Source organism: Nematolebias whitei, chromosome 22 (assembly GCF_014905685.2).
Source record: "Nematolebias whitei isolate Nwh7 chromosome 22, NemWhi1, whole genome shotgun sequence".
NCBI classification, from domain to species: Eukaryota; Metazoa; Chordata; class Actinopteri; order Cyprinodontiformes; family Rivulidae; genus Nematolebias; species Nematolebias whitei.
Window position 1 is genome coordinate 22,771,424 of NC_056519.1, and position 22,577 is coordinate 22,794,000.

Below are 22,577 nucleotides of genomic sequence, written 5' to 3' on the forward strand. Positions count from 1 at the left end.
ATGACATATTGCTTTTTAAACGAGTTATTTATTGTTTTCCTCGAGGTCTTCTTCCTAAAAGCGTGAACAGTTTTCGGCTGCTTTTTTCCCTTCATGACTTGTTTTATTTGACGTGTTGCTCCACGGTGTGACAACTCCACTGTTGTACGTATGAAGCACTTCTGTTACTCAGTGACTCATTAAACTCTTTCACCTGGACTGAACCAAAGCTAGCGAGATTAACCCCCACCCCTATGCTGAATAACTGACTCGTAATGAAATGCCAAGAATGCAGCTGTTTTCATGATAGAGGCTGACTGAAAGATGTTGGAATGTATACCTGGATTATTGAGCATGGACTTTGTTGCTCCATCGTCATATTTCAGCCTAAATGTTTCTTGCTGCAGATTTCTAAACTCCCGCCCGTCTCACGCTGGGAGTCCAAGCCGTTCTTTGGCCACAGAGTTAGAGATAATTGACTTTTCTGACAGTGAGTATTGATTCGAGGAGGAAAGATACACTTGTTGGTTTTCCCTCCACCTCAGTTTAGATTAGTCTCCAGCTTTTCAGGTGCAGGCTCTTTCCTGGAACAGGCAGCCCCCTGCCTGCTGAGCTAATTGTCTTCTAAACGCTGCTGGTGGTGACAAACAGATGAGCCACATCTGCAGACAGACTTAAGAGATGTGCTGTAGAACAGAGAGCTGCCGCTTGTTGTACTGAGTTGTGATTCTTTGGAATTATGTTTATAGTTTACCTCACATTATACGTAAAGGCAGAAATCGTTCAGCGTTTCCTCGGACTCACATTCACATCCTTGTCAGCTGCTGTTCTGATCTTTAGGCTGCCTGCCAATCACTCGAGAGACGACAGTAAACCTCACTTCAACTCCTGCTTGGTAAAACAGTGCTTTTATATTTAGATGCTAATGCTGCAGACGTCCTGTGGGAGCTTCATGATAACATCAGCTCTCTGCAGAGCAAACACCCTGAGCATTTTACGTGGTGGCTGGTGACTTTAAACACATAAATCTGAAGGTCTCCCTGCCAAGATTTTATCAACATGTTGCCATACCGTGCTGGACCGTGTTTACATCCCCGGAAAAGTGTTGAAGGAATGTGCCGATCAGCTCTTTGAGGTCCTGGCAGACATCTTTAACACCTCACTTACCCTGGAGACAGTTCCCACCTGCCTGAAGACCACCACCATCATTCCAGGTCCAAAAAGCTCTACAGTGACTGGTCTGAATGACTATCGGCCAATGTCCCTCACCCCAACAGTCGCTAAATGCTTTGTAAGACTGGTCATGACTCGCATCAAAACAACCAACAACATCGGCGAGAACCCTCATCAGTACGCATACCGTGAGAATCGATCAACAGAAGACGCCATCTCCTCTGTGGTCCACACTGCTCTCAACCACCTGGAGCAGAAAAACTCACGTCCGTATGCTCTTTGTGGACTTCACATCCGCCTTCAACACCATGATCCCCCAAACCCTGATGGACAAACTATCCACACTAGGACTAAGCCCCTCCATTTGCAACTGGGTACTAGACTTTTTAACAAACAGACCACAGTTAGTGAGGATCCACAACTTCTCCTCCTTCACCATACCCCTCATCACTGGCTCCCCCCAGGGCTGTGTGTTGAGCCCTCTCCTGTTCACTCTGCTTATGTATGACTGTGCACCGACCCATCCGGGCTGTCGCATTGTCAAGTTTTGCAGATGGTACAGCGGTGGTGGGGTGCATCACAAACAACGACAAGTCCAGCTACAGGCAGGAGGTGGAACACCTGGAGAGCTGGTGCAGGAAGAACAACCTTGACTTCAATGTGAAGAAGACAAAAGAGATGGTTGTGGACTTCAGAAGGAACAAAAACATCTACACCCCCCTGAACATAAGAGGATCTGCGGTGGAAGTGGTCTCCAGCTACAAGTACTTGGGTGTACACCTGAATAACAACCTCAGCTGGAGCAACAACACCACCAGCCTGATCAAGAAAGCTCATCAGAGACTCTACTTCCTCAGACGGCTGAGACGAGCTGGTCTGGGAAGCTCAGTCCTCACCTCCTTCTACAGGTGTGCAGTGGAGAGCATCCTGTGCTCCAGCATCAACGTGTGGCATGGAGGCTGCACAGCTGCAGAAAGAAGAGCTTTGCAGAGAGTGGTGAAGGCTGCACAGAAGATGTTGGAGTCAGCCTCCCCACCATCACAGACATTTACACCTCCAGATGCAGGAAGAGAGCCACCTGCATCATGAAGGACCCCACTCACCCAGCACACACACTTTTTACCACACTCCCCTCAGGAAGGAGGTTGAGGAGCAATAAGTGTAGAACCACTAGACTGAGGAACAGCTTCTACCCTGAAGCTGTTAGACTCATGAATCTCTAACCAGAATAATCACTGTAATGCCACTTGATTGTTGATGTGCTGCTGATTTTATGCTGCTGATGTATTTCATGCTGCTGTATTCATTTGTACTCATCTGCTCACACAGACTCATGTTCATGCTGTTCGGCGTATATTTGTTTTGTACTATTAGTGTGTAGATGAACAGATGCAGAGATATATTCATCAATTAAAACGGATTCCTCATTTTTCTGGACTGAATAAAACGTGCATTGAATTTAATGAAATGCAAACGTGAGACGTCATTTATCTTTGACCCATCAAAATGAATGCGGTCATTTATTTACAGAATCAAAGTTTAACATCAAACATTTACATTAATTTGGCAAAATATGAAAATAACAACATAATCAATCAATCAGGAAAACCGTTGCTTCACCACAGACATTTCTGAAAACTGTACAATTATGATCAATTATCCACACGGCGGTGGATGAGCACTTTACACAGACATTTCTAAATTATCTGGAAGGATTTCTACTTGAGAGAAGAATTTAAAGATGGAAAGATGGAGTTTAAAGGGAGTAAAAGATGGATGAGGGAGAATGTGGTGTCAGCTTCAGAAACGGCACCCTCCATTCGAACCCAGCTCTCCTCGGTACGCTTTGGTAGGAAACTTGACTCATTACCTTTCTGAAGATTAATCAGCAGATATGGAGGTCCAGTTAACGCTACCTGTCCAGCGTCTCCATAGGATGGCTGTGACTCGTCCGAAGTAGTGACGAGATTCCGTCCGACACAAGCTCACCTCAGCAAGTGGAAAGTGTTATAATCCCATGAAACTCGGAAGAGCTCTGTGGTCATGTCAGGGTCTTCCCGGCTCCCAGCCAGACCCAACAGAACTTCACAGAACTGAGAACTGGGCAAATCCAGAACTGGCTCCCACAGCAACTGCACAGCACTAGGACATATCAGAACTCCGAGAGCCAGGAAGTACCGACATTTTTAAAGAGCTCTTTTCCCGGTTCATTTGGGAGTCTTCCCATTGGTCAGTACCGACCAGACAGGGGTGTGTTTTGTGACGTAAGAGGTTACTAGGAGTCAGAAAAAGCAAGAATTGTTATGGAACAGGTTAAACTGTTCTCAGAGACAGAGAGTTTTGTTTTGGCGAGTTTGGAAAACAGGTGCCAGCTCTACATCTGAGAGGATGTAAACAAGACAGTTGTTCCAACACTTGTCTGCTTCGACTCCTGACCTTGGAAAACGCACACTTGCTCATTCAAAGACAGAAATCAGAAAATGCATAAAAATCTGTAACAGACCTTAACATGAATTCTAACTCTGCATAAGCATTAAAAAATCATTACACTGTTTCACAGTTAATAAAATTGATTAGTTCACTGCAACATCTAAAATGGTTTGAACTAAGACACTTTGATTATCAACATTTGTAAAATAGTAATGATAATAAAAAGAGAGTGTTCTTCCACTTGATTTTCAAGAAAGAGAGTCTCAGGATGGGTGAACCTGTATTTCTGGATTCAAATCAATGAAATGACAGTTCCTGTCCCACAAGGTTCTTAAGGTCAAGGGTTTTGACCTTAGGCTTAGTCTTGACATCAGGTTAAGTTCACTACAAGTGCTTAGTGTATTTTTAGTTGATGTTTTTCTTAGTTCATATCTTAGATCTTAATACTGTTTTTCATACAATTTATTCTTTTGTTGGATGTAACTGGAACCCTGTGTACACAATTTTGTTCCAGCACATCTACCACATGTGGTGCGTATGACAAATAAATAAACTTTGACTTTAGATGGTGTTTTATTGCCAGTACCCCTGCAATGAAGGGTACAAAATAAAGTACCACAAAGTGAAAAAGAAATATAATATTTACAAGGTCTAAAAGAAAAATGGTAAACAATAACATGGTATAATATAATGGTGCAAGCAGGAAGAATTAGTACTTATATATAAGTACTTCGTAGGTAGTAATATAAGCTTAAACGCACATGGTATATAATGTGCATATCTAACATAAACTGCACAGGTAGTGAGTAACATTGAGATGAATTATGATGGTAAGGTAGATACATACACGATACAGCCACATAATGCAGCAGCAATAAAAGTATTGGTTGTCACAGATGTGGTTTGGTGCCGTGTTGTTGTCAAGAGTTCAGTAATCTGAGCGCTTGTGGATAATAACTGTTTCTGAATCTTTTCCTGCACGATGACAGACTCCTGTATCGTCTGCCTGAGGGTAGATAGAAGAGTCCTTGTGCTGGGTGGGTGTGGTCCTTAATGATGCTGCATGCTTTACACAGACATCAGCTGTGGTAGATGTCGTGGATGGTGTGGAGACTGCTACCAGTGATGTCCCCTGCTGTTTGCACCACCCTCTGTAGAGCTTTCTGACTGGTGCAGTTCCCATGTGAGGATACTGGTGTTCGTACCAAACTTCTTTAGTTTTCTTAGGAAGTAGAGTCTTTGTTGTGCTTTCATGACCACAGTGTCTGTATGTAAAGTCCAGGATAGATCTCCACACAGAGACTAACCCATCACAGGAACTGGAGAAATTCCTCCTTTTGCAGCAGAAAATGGCCATGCCTGGACACAACTTGGGAATATGATTTAACAGGGTACGATTTGACCAGAAATGTATCTTAAAAAAATAAAATAAATACAGCGTGTACAAAAAGCCTCCTCCTGCACATGATCTCATGTTGGTGCCTAAGACAGGAAATGCCTGTGCACATTTCAATATTGTGGGATTTAAACGATGACTTGTGTGCTGCTCTCCTGTAAGAGTTGTATACATTGATGGTAAGAAATGACAAAAAAAACAAGTGATGAAATACAAAAGCAGCTGTTCATACGCCTGAGCAGCCTGCCAAGTGATAACGATCGCTTGAAATCATCGATACAATTGAATCAATCTAATCCTTCTGACCATTGGTTTTTTTTTTTGTTTGTTTGTATTTTCAAGGAAAACAATCTATTTGTACTTTTGAATCCAAATTTAACCTCGGAATCATGAAGCAGAACACCTGCCTGGCTGTTCAGTGTTCATTTTAAGACTTAAATTTCAGCCTGGGATTCCAGGTATTGAGCCTAATTTTTTCTACATTTACAGCTTATTTTAAAGGACACAATTCCCACACATTTACTGCGTGATTTAATACAGTTCATCGTAGGCAATAGTCTGTAATCCAGGCAAAAAAATCTACAGAAACACCCCGGAGACCGACATATTAATGATCCAAAGTCTGCACGCTCTCTGCTTTCCCTTTCTGTTCAAAGCTCCAAACTCCAGCTGCTACTGTTGCATGTTTCTGGAGACGCATTATATTCAAACTAAACCCAATGATCCAGACGTCCAGAGCTGCAGCCCTGCAGAGAGTAGGACGTGTTTAGGCTCTGTGGTTTAACACAACCATTAAACTTAGCCCTAACTGCTTCAGACCGCAACACAAGCATGGTTTGTGCACTACAAGCACAATTGGACTGCGCTGGGCTGGCTGCTATTTGCATTGACCTTCAGCTGAGTTAAAATGCTGAAAGATGGGGTGTAGGAATGAGAGTAAAGGGAGCCATCAATAGGACTAACTCACTGTTTACTTTTCTTTGACCTCATTCTGAGCAAGGCAGCGTTTAGATAAAGTGGCGTGTATCCCAGTCTTCATCCCAGAGCTCAGCCTGTGGAATGCAATTTATCAGAGTGCATTTCCCTGTAGAGGGTTGCATCCATCAGAAGCTTCTGATTTCTCTCTTGCTCTAAAACACGGCGTGTTTTTTTTCTACCAGTCTTCTGCTCTGACAGGAGCGTGTCACCGACGCTATATAAACTACAGCAGGACAAGGACATATTGGCAGTCACATGAGTTTAAAAGCACCTACAAGCTGAGGAAAATCCAACCTATTCAGGTTCAGATCAAACGATGCAGACTACTGTCACCGTCTTCTTTCAACGTGTCCGTCCCTTCGAGCCTGTTGTGTCCGATAAGAACTGTCATTACGTTCATAAAACGGTGCCGTGCACACGAGATGTGCAGCAGTTGTCGGATTCTCTCTGCTTGTTTTAGAAGACGAACTGTTTGCAATGACTCTGTTTCAGTAGAGATCAGCTGAATGACTCGAGCCTAAACAAGCCCCTGAAGTTGGTAAATCAAGTCGACTCAGCAGGACCACGATTAGCCTCCAGAAGCTGTAAACTCCAGAGTGATTGTACTTTCAAACTCCGGATCATCTTTATCTACACAGCTTCGTCTCATCTGAGCAGCCTAAATCTGAAGTTCAGCAGCTGTTTGATGAATATTTCCTCCAAACATCTTCTGACCTCCCGCCGTTTATCTTTTCCTTTCAGACTATCTCCGCCAAAGTTATGGACTGTCTTCAGATTTTGTTCAGCCGTGCGACTACAACAAACTGGTGCTGTCTCTCCTCTCGAGCCTCCCCAACGAAGTCGACTTCGCCGTTAACGTTTGCACACTGCTGTCCAACGAGAGCAAACACGCCATGCAGCTGGACAAAGACCCCAAACTGGTCACGTTGCTGCTGGCCCACGCCGGCGTCTTCGACGACTGTAAGTCCTCGACACACGTCAGGTATCAACGTATTGTATCGATGCTTGGTTCTTTTTTTTTTCTCCCAAATCCAAGAGAAAAGCGGAGAAAAAGACAAAAGTAAGCTCCCAGGTAAAAGTTTCTTTGTTTATGTTGTAGCACTTGGCAGCTTCTCTGGGGTGTTTGGGACAGACTGGAAGGAGAAAACCTCCCGGGACTTTGTCAGGGTAAAGTATAACTTTTTTTTTTACTTTTCAAACCTTCTGATTTGGTCTTTATACACAACATATTTTTCCGCTGTACACGTCGCTCCGCCCTATAAGTCGCATCAGTCCATATTTATTTAATAAAGTGGAAAAATCCATAAATATGTCGCTTTGCCATATACGTCGCATCTATTGTGCGTCACCGCTGACAACCTGGAAATGTGGGCCGGTGTTGTGCCAAAAATGGATGGACTAGCAAATGGTGGCCATGGGAGCATGCACGGGAGGACTTAAACAAGAATTTAACAAGATCAACACTTTAAAGCAATTAGTTTGCTCAAAATTATAGTAAATGTGTGTCTCAGTCTAACTTTTGCTTAATAAATGCACTTAAATGGTTAAATCACCTGCATTTTCAAAAGCCGATACGCAGAAGTAGGAGCACGCAGAGGAACGACTCGCTGTGCATTTATTTAACAAAATAAGCACCTAAAACAATTGTTTGCTCAAATTTATAGTAAAGGTGTGTCTCAGTTGAACTTTTACTAAATAAAAAGACTTTAATGTCAAATCAGCTGCATTTCGCCGGGGCGGTGCAGCGAAATGAAGCTGGTTTGATTTTCTCCAAGCAGCGAGCAGAACGAAGGTGTCAGACTATGGCAAGCCGATTGTGTCATTAATAGCTGGTGAAGATTCTCAGTCATCCAGGACATGGTACATTCAAAAAAGTTCAAGGCAAAAACAATAAAATATAAAGAAAAGTATTATAAATAAAGTCTGGTTGTTTTTGTCTGGAACTTTTTTGAATTTGTCATTATAGCCACTTTTCCCTATTACATGATACAATGGCATGCCTTACTGCCACTACTACTCTGCTGCCATCAAGTGGCTGAAAATGGTAATGTTCAATATTTTCAGTCAGAATGAATGAAAACTGTCATATCTCAGCCAAAATTAGTTTATGAATATGGGAAAAAATCCATGAATACATCGCTTCAGCCTGTAATAATAATAATAATAATAATAATAATGTCATCACAATGTCAGCACTGTATGTTTCCATACAATGGCGAAATTAGTCTCTGCATTTAACCCATCCACCACCAGGTGGTGCAGTGGGCAGCTATTGAAAGCGCCCGGGGGACATTTTGGGGATGAGACGTGCTGCCCAGAGACGCCACGTGATGTGCAGTGACTGGGGATCGAACCTGGGACTGTGGCTCCAGGGCCACAAATGGCTCGTTAGTCCTTGTCCTGTGGCTCTTACTTACTTTGACCAAAACTAACATGGAAATAACTGTTTTTATGTTCATATGTTCAATAAAAAAGACTACTGGTAGTTTTAGCCCCAACAAAGTTAAGTCAGGTCCTCTGGATGGTTTTTTTAATGTTTTGTTCTTCATCCAAAGGACTTCATCAGTTCTAGGAGCCTCCACAAACTCAGTCCCGTAAGCAGCACACTCACATAGTGGGCAGTTTGATGGCGATCAGATGGTTTCTGGAGTCCGTCCTCTCGACGGGGGAGTTTTAGCTGTTTTTCTGTGTAAATTTGGGTCAATCTGTGAATAAATCATCTGTGACGAATGTTTCAAATAATCGTTCATTTTGAGCCGGACCTTTGTCAACTTCAAACCCTATCATCATTTGGATCCACAGCGCCATCTAGTAGATAAGAGTATGTACGTATTGTTTTTAAACTTCTAAAGTAATTAATATTCAAGAGTGCCAGTTTAAAGTATCATCAGTATAAATGATGAAAACCATTTGAAGGTCAGATAAATGGACTGTAAAAGAGTTTAGTTGGAACATGAGCATCTACAGCTCTGACCTTGTTGGTGCTCGCGGCTAGCTGCAGCGTGAAGCCTCAAGCAGAAATATCTGACAGCTGTCGAGTTGCATTGTGGGAAACTGAAGCTGCAGGTTTTTACGAGGGGTTGAAAACGGTCTTATTGAAAATAAATATGATCTGGATGGACTGGTCCGTGTCTGACAGTGAGACTCATTCACCACTGGAGCCCTGGTGCGCAGCGGTTGTTTGACTGGCTGCTTCAAGGCTCTGACCAGCCTCTGTTGTGTTCCAGTTCTGGAGAGAGGTGGTGGAGGACGCTGAAGTCCGAGAGCTGATCTGGGACAAGAGCAGTCCAGCACAAGGTAAACACGTTTGGAGCTCAACGTCCCGTCGCTGCAGGGGTTCATTCTGTCCCAGGGTTTCCACGAGGTTTTATTTTCCGCCCTCCGTTCTCTCCACAGACGGTACGTCGTGCGAGGAGCGCTGGCCGAGCCTCTTCCACCCTCCGCGGAACCCGGGTATCAGCGACGCAGAGGCCCAGCGAGTGCTGCAGATCGCCGTCATCCTGCGAAACCTCTCTTTCGAGGAGGCCAACGTCAAGCTGCTGGCGGCCAACCGAACGTGCCTGCGCTTCCTTCTGCTCTGCGCCCACTGCAACCTCATCTCACTCCGACAGCTTGGACTGGACACGCTGGGCAACGTGGCTGCTGAGGTAGGTGCAGAGTGGGGCTGCTGTGCTGTAACGGAGATCTGTTCAATATCTGAAGTCTGAGTAGATCCAGTGCTGGAAGGATCAGCTGGGTGTTTTACAAATAAAACGGATGCAGGTATGGCAAGCAGCTGTATCATTTAAGCAACACTCAGCTAATTTTATATGAAGTTCAAACTATTGACGCAAACACTTCCTGGTTTTTATTTTCATTTATTAGTTTAATTATTTCTCTCCGTTTTCAGGAGTTTTTTAAATGTATTTAAAATTAAAAAGGACCATTTAGGATTTGTTTAGTTTCTCGTTTTACTGAACTATAGTTTCCAGATCGACCAGGGATGATATTTGTTATAAAACATCAGCGCGTGGTTCTTCTGTTAAATCATTTAAAATCTACAAAACTGAAAGTGGATCTGCTTCTATCTGTTTATAAACTCTCTGAGATTGACTGAATTCATCTCACTCATTGTTTTTACATCCAAACTAAAAGTTACTGAGGCCGAGTCAATGAAATGTACCTGTTTTTATAGCTTGACATTTAACTGTGTATTTTTTTTTTGTATTTGTTGCTGCCTCTTGGCCAGGTCTCCCTTGAAAAATTGGTTTTTAATCGCAAAGTTTTTTTTTTTTATCCTGGTAAAGGTTAAAAAAACAAAGTGCAGCAAGAGGAACTGAAAGCTCGGCGGTTGTGTTCGTTGCCACCATCAGATTCTTGACACAAAGCACCTGCGCTGCCAGAACACAGCAGCTAAACGAGCAGCACGATTAGCTGCTGTGTTCCACGCTCACTGTTCCAGGATCAGACAGATTAATGTTTAAATAATGAGCTCCAGGCACGCTGGCAGAGGTCAGTCGGGGACGCATCGTTTGGAAACCCTCCGTCACTTCCGTCTCTTTCTCAAAGTAACATTTAAAATTTGAGTTAAAGGTTGTAAATATTTTAGACTGTTCAGTGTGTGACGTTAAAGATGAACGTTTTGTGATTTTAAAAACTCCTAAAAAACATTCCTTCCTATGATCTGTCGGCAGTTTTGAACGAGGCAGACATTTTTGTTAGACCCAGGCCCTGTTTACACGACAACAGCCTCGTTCTCTCTGAAGCTCCCAGTATTCTCCCGCGTTTGTCCGTTCACACGTACGTACGTGCATACTGTACGCAGAGGGTTCAGACTTCATACTCGAGCGTACACCCTGAACAGCTGCAGAGCAGCTTCGCAGACAAGGGGCGTTTACCCTCGGGACAAATTGAGGTCACCGATTGGTCATTTGCTGACACGCCTACTGGGTTGATTGACAGGTTGGGGTGGGGGGGGGGGAGCGCTGGCAGCCTCAGCTGCAGCGGTGTTCTGTGTTTATATATCGTTAATGAAAAGATCTAAAAAATATTTTAAAAAAACAGGGAGCGCTGGCCCTGCAGCCCACTCATCAGACCAGCCCACCAGGAAATCTCCAGACCCTCCCACAGCCACACTGGACCTGAGTTTAATTTGCTCGTGACAAATTCCTCCATTTTTCACCATTTCAGTCATGGAGTCAACGGAGGAGGAAGAGATCACTGCCTCTTGGAAAAAAACAAAATAAAAGGCCAGATCAGGGATGAAGAAGAGGAATTTAATACGTTGGTGTCGCATACAAAACAGTTTGTCGCCGGGCAGTTTATTGTGCGACACCGAGTACGCGTACGCGGTCGTAAAAATTGAGCTTCGCACGGACATGCCCTGGGGGGTACGCTCATACCTCCGCGTGTCAGAGTCAGAGTCAGAGTTTCTTTATTGTCATTCGCACCTCATGTGGTACATGTGGTGGAGCGAAATTATGTACACAGGGTCCCAGTTACATCCAACAATAAAATGGAAAAGAAAAACAGTAATAACATCTAAGATATGAACTAATAAAAACATCAACTAAATATACACTAAGCACTCATAACATAAAAACATTGAACATCACCACAAACATGAACATGAGTCTGTGAGCAGATGTGCACGCATGAACACATCAACATTGAAACAGATCAGCAGCAACATGAAACAGATCAGCAGCAACATGATATGGTTTTTCACAGTGATTATTCTAGTTAGAGATTCATGAGTCTAACAGCCTCAGGGTAGAAGCTGTTCCTCAGTCTAGTGGTTCTACACTTAATGCTCCTTAACCTCCTTCCTGAGGGGAGTGGGGCAAAAAGTGTGTGTGCTGGGTGGGTGGGGTCCTTCATGATGCAGGTGGCCCTCTTCCTGCATCTGGAGGTGTAGATGGTGTATGGTGTATGGATGTACGCGGGAGTATACTGGGGGCTTGAAACTAAAGGTTTCTGAATCCACGTCTCAGAGAGATTTTCAGGGGATCCCCCCACAGAGGTGTGAAATGTTGAAGTGGCACATGTGCACTACTGGCGGCTGCAGATAAAGATACATTTAAAATGTCTTATTATGTACCCCCTCCCTTTCTGTGCACATGTTTTACAAACACAACACACACCTCCTCTTAGAATATATTTACTCAGCACATATGACAGTTTAGGTCAAAATACTATCATTGTAAAGCCACAGTACTGTAGTTCATCATTTCTTATCTGGCAACCCGACTCGCATTGAAACGACAGCGTTTTCATGTAAACACACTTCTCTTTTTGTTGAAAAAAACACAGTTTCCAGAGGTTGTTGTCGTGTAAACGGGGCCTCGGGCTGTTTAGCTGTTGCAGCCATCTTGAACTGGGTTGACTCCACCGTGTGCAGCCAGTGATGACTTTTAGTTTTGATTTGTTTGGTGATTGATGAACTGTTTTACTGAGTGCAGACGTGTGCACACACACAGTATAGTCACCTTCAGTTTGATGGTTAAACTGTCGCAGTATAAGAGGATAAAATATTATTTCAGTGGAACTTTCTGCAACTTGTTTATTAATCTTTGATGATTTTCCTACAAAGTGTCTGAGCATTAGAGCTCCAGCGAGGGCTGGGTGTCGTCTTTTTTTTTTTTTTTTTTGCTTTTGTTTTGCCATAAATTCCTAGTTGTGCATTGTTTTCTTTGTTGTGCGATGTACCGAGAGTTGTAGCTCACTGGTCCCAGTCAGGCTGCACGTTGGGATGCACAAGTTCTTCCAACGCTGCGGGATCAGCAGCGAGTCACAAACCGTGACTGAAACCAGAGAACCGGAAGCAGCGTGTAGTGAAAACGCTTCAACTGATGATCTGACCTTCTGACTCGTTGCAGCTTCAGCTGGATCCTGTAGACTTTCGGACGACGCACCTGATCTTCCACACCATCACCAAATGCTTGATGTCCCGGGACCGGTTCCTGAAAATGCGAGGTGGGTTGTCCTCCGCTCTGCTCGAGTGGCCGCAGGTGAAGCAGCCGTGGGTTTTTACAGCCGCCGTGTCTTTGTGCAGCCATGGAGATCCTGGGGAACCTCAGCAAGGCGGACGATAACGGTGTGCTGATCTGCGAGTATGTGGACCAGGAGTCGTACAGGGAGGTGATGATGCTCCTCACTCTGCCAGACCTCCTGCTCCTCATGGCCTCCTTGGAGGTGCTCTATCTGCTGGCCCAGCTTGGAGAGGTGCCCTGCAGCAAGATCGCCTCAGTCGACCGCAGCATAGGTACAACTCCAGTCAGGCTCGTTTCAAACAAACTGGTCCAGTCTTACTGGAGACGCTCAGCAGGAGTGTCTCTCTGAGTCTGACCCGTTCTCTCTGCTGTTCTCCTTTCAGACCTCTTGGTGCGGTTAGTGTCTGTAGACCTTCACACGTTTGGGCCTGACGCACTGACGGCGGTACGGTTGATCGAGCACCAGGCCAACGCCGAGCAGGCGGCCGAGGTCCGACCGCAGCTGGTCGAGCAGGTTCCTGCAGCCGTGCAGGGAGCTCCGGCGCCGGGTGAGTGTTTGTGTCAGAGCCGCCGAGATCATTAGGACCAGAGCTTAAACCCCTCTGGTGCTGTTTGGGTTAGTTTGTTGAAGCAAATGATAGAAAAAAAAAAAAACGAGCGTCACTTCCTGTCGTGCGTCTGCTCAGAGCGTTGAGTTTTAATCGTCACATTGAGCTCAGCTGTTCTCCTGGATGCTGCTGCTCAACTTCTTAAATGTTTAGTTGTACGGCCGCGGAGCTTCAAATTAAAGGGACAGTTCGGCCATTTTGGAACAGGACTCCGTGTCTTGTCTGAAGCGCTCACTGCTCGTCCAAACACAACCAAAGTGGTTTTTATCTTAAAACAACATCAACGTGTTGTTGAGGCTCATGTAAGAACTTTGTCATGAACGACCGTTGTCCAAAGAGGGCGGGCCGCCCTGCTGGAAAGGTCATGACATGTAAATAAATTAATAAACGTCTTTCCATGTTTGTGGCGGGGGAGACGCTGAGTGTCCCGTTCTCCATCGTTCCGCACCGTGTTCCCCAACATGTTTGACTCTAAACTGTAACTTTGTTATAAATGTCACCATGGTTGAATTATTCCTTTATTAGATGTCATGCATCAAAGAGGATGGCTAATTTGGAGCAGTAGCTAGCCTTTAGCTTCAACTAATGTAATTCTCACCTCTGTGAGGTTACAAATAAAACTGATGAAATGTTTTAAACGGGTCGTAGACCTTCAGTGGCTTCATGCTGACTTCTGTGAAGTTTATTGTGCTGACATCCAGTGGAGGACCTGAGTATCACAGATTCACTGCACGTCTGACATGTTTTTATAAGCTGGTTTCATCTTGTTTCTTCAGTGACCAGGGTCCCGGTCCAGTCCAGTCAACCCCCTCCTGGCATTGTTGAACTGGATGGGGAGAAGTTTACGCTGCAGTGGTGAGGTTTCCGTCCCTAAAGGATGTGAAGAAGAGTTGGATTAGTCTCCTTGTTGTTTCGTTCTTGTGTTAAAGCCCGTCTGTTTGTGCCGACAGGCTAAATGCACACTTCGAGACGAACCCCGAGGGCTCCGTGTCTCGATCAGAAATGTACTCAGAGTACCTCACCACGTGCAGCAAAATGGGTCGGAGCAACATCCTGAACTCCACCGGCTTCCTCAAATGTCTGCGGTGCGTCCACAGATCAAAGTCTTTATTTATTTATTTATTTTTTATAGGAATGTTCAGATTAGCATGCGCTTTTAAAGCCTTTGAATCTAAGGCTTCTTCTGCTCCACAGGACCGTGTTTCCCAACCACACGATGAGGCGGCAAGATGAGGCTAAAGTCAGCAGCCAGCTCCAGATCCTCCTGGTGGGAATAAGGCGAAGGGCGATCCCTCTGCCCATCCAGTTGTACTACCAGCAGCAGCAGAACCCGGCAGCGGCAGCTCCTCCACCTCCAGCAGCTCCGCATGAAGCACCTGCAGACCCCCAGACCCTGCCACCAGGTACCACACTTTAGGCTCCAGTGATTTGTTGGTTGTTACAGGTTGAAACCAGATGTTTACATACACTGTAAACATCTGGTTTCAACTGTGTTTGCTGTATTTAAAGTCAGATTTTGTTTAGTTTAATCCTTCATATTTCTTTTCCATGTAGTTTAGATTTTCTTTAAAAGAAACATTTCAATATAAAATGATGACGAGGTCTGGAAACGACAGATTAGTGATGCTGTGGAGGAGGATGCAGGCGGTACCGCTGAGATTAACACGGCTGAACTAATTAAAAAGCCAAACACACGAGGAATGATCAAAGTGAGAGGAAGTTATTCACAGTAGCTCAGCACTGGAAGTCAGAGGTTGGAGAAGCTGGATCACGTCCTGGGTCAGAACCCACTGGACTGCACTTGTGTTATTTCTGTCTATAAAATGGGTAGAAATCTGAAAATGGACTTTTTAGGCGTTTAAAACTAATCAATACAAAGTTAGAAATGGCAGAAGTTTTATAGTTGGTACTGGATTTGCAGAGAGTGAACAAAACTTAAACTATAACTTAGGCCTGTCACAATATAAAATTTTGCTGGGCAATTAATTGTCTCAGAAATTATTGCGATAAATTGATAATATTATTTGAAGTTTGACAATAATTGGTAATTATTGTCAAATTTAAGAAGAAATGTTGGTTAATTTTTTGTGTGTAGTACCTTCTTTTTTTTTTACCACAATACTGTTTGAATCGAAGGATGGATAGTGAGGGAGCGAGCAGTGTGTATCTTTAAGAAAAATGGGATGGAGGCTCCTTGACGTGACACGGGCTGTCTCTCCTTCGACAAGACGGAGGTTTTTCCCCCGGGGTCAGCTCGTTAGCTTAGCTCGTAGCTTAGCTTCTCAGCTTGGCTGCTTTTAACGATCCAAAAACGAGATTTTGGATCGTTAAAACAGATTTTAAAGAGAAAGGGAGGGGTCAGTGAAGAGCACCGGAGTTGAGCTTTTTGTCATCCAGTGTCTTCAGTAGAAAGAGAGACACGAAGAAACGATAAAGCCGATAAATGAAAATGATGCGAGTAATTTATTTATGGTTTATCGTGACAGACCTACTATAACTCAAGTATTGATGGGTGATGATATTAAATATTAAAATTCAAACATCTCATGTTTGTGTTGCTTTACTGTGGGTCGCAGCATGAAGCAGAGTTTGTTGTGTTGTGTTTCTGAACTGTCTTCTTCTTGTGTTACCAGTCTTACCTCCAGGACACTCTAATCTGGGATCACAGTTTGTCCGGGCCCCGGGCCCGACCCACAACACTGGTGTCGCCGCACCCTCTGTGGCCTTGACTTCACAGGAACCACCTCCTGCGAGCCACTCGACTGTTCCCCGCCACCCGGTGCCACCACAGGTGCCTCTGGTGCTACCATCAAACCCTCTGGCAGCACAGCCGCAGCTACAAGTCCGACTCGGTACGGCGGCCCAGATTCCACCGTCTGCTCCAGCCACCCAGAACCACAGCCCCCAGAACCCCTCCCCTTCACTCTCGTCTCAGCAGCAGCACTCCCCCATGCTCCCCACTGGGACGCCCGTCACACTTTTCCAACCTGTACCACAGGGCCACATCCTCACCGCCAGAGTACAAGGCGTGTGCCCCCCAATTACCCAGCATCCACCTCTGCCTCAGACCCTTCCTCTCTGTGGGAATCCAAGCGGAGCTCCACTGGTTGAACCCCAGTGTGCTTCTGCTTCAGCACCCTCCATCCAGGCTGGGGGTGGGCAGATGTTGAGTAATCCAGGTGTGCCCAATTCCCAAGGGTCGCGTGTCGCATTTCAGAATATCGCCCCCAAACCAGCGTCAAACCAGTCAGGTGGGCCGGCAGCCACAGTAGCCCCTCCCACCCAGCAGCCTCAGTCTCAGCAGCAGGCACAAAGTGTGGTCATCGTCAGTCCCAGTCCTCAGCCCAACACAGCCTACCCCCCTGCCATACACCAGATTGTTCTCGCCAACCCCTCCACCATCACTGGCGCTCAGACTGTCCAGGTAGCTGGGCAGCCTGGAGCTGCTGCCGCTCCCTGCCCGCCTCCCGCTCATTCCAACACCCAGGTCCAGTCAAGTCAAACGGTCAGCCATGCTCTGTCCACAAAACGGCATCAGCAGCACCAACAGCAGCCTCTCCAAGTTCTACCACAGACTCCTCCACTTCAGCCTACCTCCACCGAGTCCAGCTTGATCAAGCAGCTACTGCTTCCAAAGCGGGGGCCGTCTACACCAGGAGGAAAGTTGATCTTACCTGCTCCACAGGTGCCCCCTCCCAACAACATGATAACCCCCAGCCCACAGGTCATCTATCAGGCAGGCTACAGCAGCCAGAATCCTCCTCCCCAGCCTCAGCAGCTCAGCGTCCAGCTGCTCCCAGGTCAGCTTCCTGCTGTCAGTTCGCCCCCCCTGCAGACGGTTCAGCTGCTGCCAGGACAGCTCATTTCCACAAGCAGTCCAGGGGCGACCGCCATCATTCAGGGTCCCACAGCAGCAGGACAGGTCACGTTCACCGTGGTCCCCAACACTGGCTTCACCACCTCCACTGCTGCCGTCGCTGCCATCAGCACAGGGGTCGTCGCTCCACCTGTTCCCCCACCTTTATTTTCCACTGGAACAGCCCCCCATCACATCCCTGCAGGTCCACCACCTCCACCACCACTGCCAGCTCCTCTTAGAGGAGACAAGATCATTTGTCAAAAGGAGGAAGAGGCCAAGGACACCACGGGGCTGCACATCCACGAGAGGAAGATCGAGGTGATGGAGAACTCCTCCGTGGCGGAGGGAGACTCCCCCAATGGAAAAACTAGTAATGGGGATGTTGCGGCAGGTGCCAAGCTGCTAAACGGCCAGAAATGCATGGAGTCTAATCTACCTCCGTACCACTCAGGGAACAGCCAGGGAGTACCCAACGGCCCGGTTCTGGAGAGTCCTGCGGCTAACGGGAAGCAGGCCCTCTCCCCGGGCCTGAGCACGCTTCCTGAGGGCCCCGACCCCAAAAAGACTCTGGTCAACGGGGTGTGTGACTTTGAGCGGGGAGAGGGCGGGGGGAACTTCACCAAGAACATTCCAAATCACATTGCTTCCAAACAACACTTGGGGAATGGGGAAGTGGGCTCCTCTGAAAGGAGCCCAGACCCGTGTCTCCCCAGTCCTCCTCCTCAGCAGGACACTGCCAAAGCCCAGCAGGTTGAGCGCCTGGCTAACGGCCCCCAGCCTGTATGTCACAGGCCTCCCTCAGAATTAACCAATGGACCTTTGGGGCTGGGCCACGCCTCGCCTGTGCTAAGGCAGCAACTGCTTCCCAACTCCTCACTCCCCTCCGCCATTACCTCCCAGAGCCCCGTGGCCTCGCCCGCAAACGGAGTGGTCCCAGAGGCCCGAGGCCTCAAAAGGCCAGCTGAAAACGAAGACCGCAGCACAGCAGCACCCTCGGGGATCCCCAACAAAGTGGGAGTGCGGATCATTACCATCAGCGACCCCAACAACGCCGGCAGCAGCTCCACCATGGTGGCAGTGCCCGCGGGAACCGACCCAAGCACAGTAGCCAAAGTAGCAATAGAGAACGCCACTCAGCAGAGGAACTACTCGCCCACGCAGGCAGCCGGCGCCACGGTGAGTCACGGGGGGGGGTTCGGCTCTTTGTTAAACCACTATTTTCTGCTGGTTATTCATTCAACCTTTATTTATACAGGTTAGTTCCCACTGAGCCTTGACTCATTTACAAGAGACCTGCTTCAGTTTAAAACCTGCTCTGCCATGAAATGTTGCATAAACACTAGAATCTCTAACTGTTCTCTGAACGGGAATGAAGGAGTTTTCTCTTCATGTTTAGTTTTGATTTTATCTTTTTATATATATTTTTGCATCAACTGGCAACTAGACACAACAGTTCTTCTAAAGATGGCCAGAGCTGGCCAGTTTTGAGCTTGACGAGCGGATCAGGTTCAGTGAAAACCGCTCGCTAACCTTTGCTAACAGGTTTGGTGTGAGCGTTGCTATGTGGGGTGGGGCGACTGGACAAATACTGTACCTGCTGCCATACATGTATACATCATATAAATCGCATCTATTATGCATCACCGGTGACAACCCAGAGATGCGGGCCGGTGTTGTGCCAAAAAAGGGAGGACTTGCTGTGCATTTCTTCGAAATTTAACAAGATAACCACCTAAAAACAATTATTTGTTTGCTTGACATTATAGTAATAATAGTAATTCTTTAATAAATGCACTTTAATGGTCAAATCAGCTGCATTTCTCCTGGGCGGCGCGGTGAAACGCAGCTGATTTGACATTTTGCTCCAGGAGTTATGGAGCTAATTAGTTATGGAGCTAGACGAAGGTGGCCTCTATGGCAAGCCAAGTGTCTCATTAATAGCCACTTTTACTTATTAATGAGACACTTGGATTACCATATTAGTCGAGCGCCCTCTAGTGGCTGAAAATGGTAGTGTTCAATATTTTCCATGTCGGAATGAATGAACTCGTCAGATCTCAGCCAAAAATTGTTTAATGTATGGAAAAATGTATATTAATCGCTTCAGGGTATAAGTCACAGGACTTGCCAATTTATGCAAAAAGGTGCAACTTATACGGCGAAAGATACGGCATATCGACAATCACAGAGCTGCAGAGTGCAAACAACTATTTATTAAAAACTAAAGAGTTGGAGAGTTGGCGTGTTTAAATATAACCTGATGTAGCTTCGCTAAAGCTAGGTTAATGAGCCTGTTAGCACGACGCCGTCAGGCTCACATTACTTTATGAAGAACAGCAAAGATGTAGTATTATTCAGAGTAATACACTCATTTACTTCAATACTGAAAACAGATCTGGTGTGTAATATTTAGTTTTGGTCTGCCATATTTGTTTAAAAATGTTAAGAAGTCATCTTTTAAAATGGCTTGGAAGCTCTTTGATGAAGTTTATTTTAAATACTTGATTAAATAAAGAGTTAAATTGTAAGCAGAACATAAACGGAACAGATTAAAATTCAGTTTATTGTACATAAAATACTCAAGCAGATTAACTTTCAACACAATCTGTGTTTTTGTATATCAGAATTAAAATTATATTTGATACTGACAAACATCACAGCCATATATTATTAGCTGCATTTGTTGTAAAAGTATTACAAATATTTATTATTTATTAATCGTATGTAATTAAAATATAAGTCTTTAAAGTATGTGACACGTTTTTGTGACGTTGTGTTTTTTTACTCGGCGGTCTCGATCTGAGCCGTGTTTCGATTTGACCCCGTATGATGAACAAAGTCCACGTCAGAATTATCAAGAAGATGAACTGTTTTAATAGAAAACACATCTGTAGTATTTATTTAATGTTCATAAACAAGTGTGACATTCTGCGGTGCATTTTATAACAAAGTTCGTAGAAATATGTTCACCTTATGATAAAAATAAAAGGACGTTTAGATTTTAAAATGCGCAACAAAAGGTTTAATAATGGGGGAATAAATATAAAATAAACAACAGTAAAGGCTTAAATATAAAAAATTATTAGCACATTTTATATTTAAGGCCCTTTTTACACGAAAACTATTTTTGGTGGAAATGGAAGAGTTTCGTTGCGTTTGTTTTGTTCATTTACATGAAAATAAATGTTTTTTTTCTGACACCGGCACAGTTTGAGAACAGGTTCCAAAGTGCAATGGTTCAAAACGTCCCGGTGTCGTGTAAACAGAAAAAATAGATATTTTCTGTCAGGGAATGCCTTGCTCATATGACGCAAAACATGACGGATTCCTACAATCCACAGAAGAAGAAACTGTGGACAATGGACTGGCACGATTCCCAGTCAATGTTCTCTTGAAATTTGCTGGTTTTATAATTAAAGTCGCCCTAAGCAACAGTTGAACCTCGTCGTCTGTCCATAGAAATATTTTATTCTCGGCCATCTCCACCGTTGTAGCAGCTTTCAGGAAGAACTTTTTTCTTTACGCATGCGCACTTAAGAGTTTCAGTGAGCATAGCACCAACTAGTGGCGTGGCGAGGGAATTGCACCTTTTCCACGTCTACTGTTGCTGCGTAAACACATTGTAAATGGAACGTTTTCATGTAAATGTGTTAATAGACCTGGGAAAATGTCCGTTTTCATTGAGTCGTTGTCGTGTAAACATGGCTTTAGATTAGAGCAAACGAAATTACAAAATGAACCCGGAGGCTTCGGGGTTCATTTTGACCCAAGGACAGCAGGAGGGCTAGAGGTGTGAACTTTACAAAAATCTCAAATCTGAGCTCAGAAGACGACGATCAGTGCGTGTCGGATGTTATTGCTGCAGTAGACGATTAAAGCCAAGAATAACTAAAGCATCACCCTAAATCTATTCAACTGGAGCCCCGGGGGCCAAATCAGGCCCACGGGTGAGCTCTGTTCGGTCCACCAATGGGTTCATTTTTAAATAAAACTAGATTTTAAACCATTAAACAAACTTGATGACAATAACTGCTGGACGTCCGGCTCCTGAGCAGTTTAGTTCAATAACCCTGCCTGGGGCAGAACTCTTCCAGGCAGGGTCCGGTCTTTTCTGTAGTTCTAGTACAAAATGTGTCACTAGTTACAAATGTAATGATTTACTTAGCATGTGCCAGTCTAATATCTTGCACATGCAGCACGTGGAAGTGAAGGGTCATGGCTGAGAGAAATAAAGGTTAAAGGTCAATAAAACCTGTCTGTGTTTCCAAAGAGGTTCTTTATTCCATGAATGTTAGCAGCGCTTCGTTTACCGAAGCAACATGGATGTGTTGGTGAAGCATGGGTGACGTGAGTCGTGGGCAAACAACTGAATATTTTTAAGAGATGGACCTGAAAAAGTATGTAAAGCTCCACTTCTGATGTGAGAACAGAACGGGTGAAGTGTGAACCCAGCTTCAGGGTCTCGTCCTGCAGTCTTCAGCTCAGCCTGCAGTCCGACTGGCGTCTCTGAGATGGTGAATACGGTTCTGCCACAGCTCTGTGGTGTTTGTAGTGTGGTTGTTTTGGAGGTTAAGAAGGTGAGGCCACTTCACACCATGTGGCTCTCACTGATACCCACCTCCTAGAGGAGACCAGCTGAGAGAACAACCCCCGCCAGCAGTCGGGCCCGGGTTACACCTCAGCACACATGGTTCTGACCAGGCTGCGGCAGAATCCTGTTTAACCATCACTTTCTGTCTCCTTTGCAGCCCGCTGTAACCCCGTCCCCACCACCCGTCTCCCAGCCTGCTCCGACGGGTCACCACCACCCCCACCTCCCAGCACAGCAGACCCCCGCGACACCTTCGGAGCCGAGCAGGAAAGCTGGGCAGAACTTCAAGTGTCTGTGGCAGTCCTGTAAACGGTACGGGCCTCTCCAGCTGCCGGGGAACGTCCCGTCTGAGCGTCTGCTGATTTCTTTGTGTTTTTCAGGTGGTTCGAAACGCCGTCTCAAGTCTTTTACCACGCAGCGACGCAACACGGCGGGAAGGATGTGTACGGCGGGCACTGTCAGTGGGAGGGCTGTGAACCGTTCCCCCGACAGAGACTGTCCTTCATCACACATCTGCAGGTAACGACTCATTACTGTCCTGACGTTAAAGTCCAACAAAGTACTCCTCGGGGTTAGTCCAATTTGTTTCCGC

The 22,577-nt window shown here is 45.5% G+C and overlaps 1 protein-coding gene across 1 annotated transcript in view; it reads left to right on the forward strand.

Annotated features, from left to right (window-relative positions):
* arid2 (AT rich interactive domain 2 (ARID, RFX-like)) overlaps positions 1–22,577 on the forward strand; it is a 56,311-nt gene that overhangs the window by 21,786 nt on the left and 11,948 nt on the right. Inside the window, exons 5-17 of the mRNA XM_037696057.1 lie at positions 6,698–6,916; positions 7,056–7,123; positions 9,184–9,253; positions 9,353–9,603; positions 12,814–12,910; positions 12,990–13,199; positions 13,311–13,475; positions 14,312–14,390; positions 14,486–14,620; positions 14,730–14,938; positions 16,169–18,570; positions 22,143–22,297; positions 22,366–22,504. Of these exons, the coding sequence (XP_037551985.1) occupies positions 6,698–6,916; positions 7,056–7,123; positions 9,184–9,253; positions 9,353–9,603; positions 12,814–12,910; positions 12,990–13,199; positions 13,311–13,475; positions 14,312–14,390; positions 14,486–14,620; positions 14,730–14,938; positions 16,169–18,570; positions 22,143–22,297; positions 22,366–22,504 (4,199 nt within the window). The remainder of the gene's footprint in view (positions 1–6,697; positions 6,917–7,055; positions 7,124–9,183; positions 9,254–9,352; positions 9,604–12,813; positions 12,911–12,989; positions 13,200–13,310; positions 13,476–14,311; positions 14,391–14,485; positions 14,621–14,729; positions 14,939–16,168; positions 18,571–22,142; positions 22,298–22,365; positions 22,505–22,577) is intronic.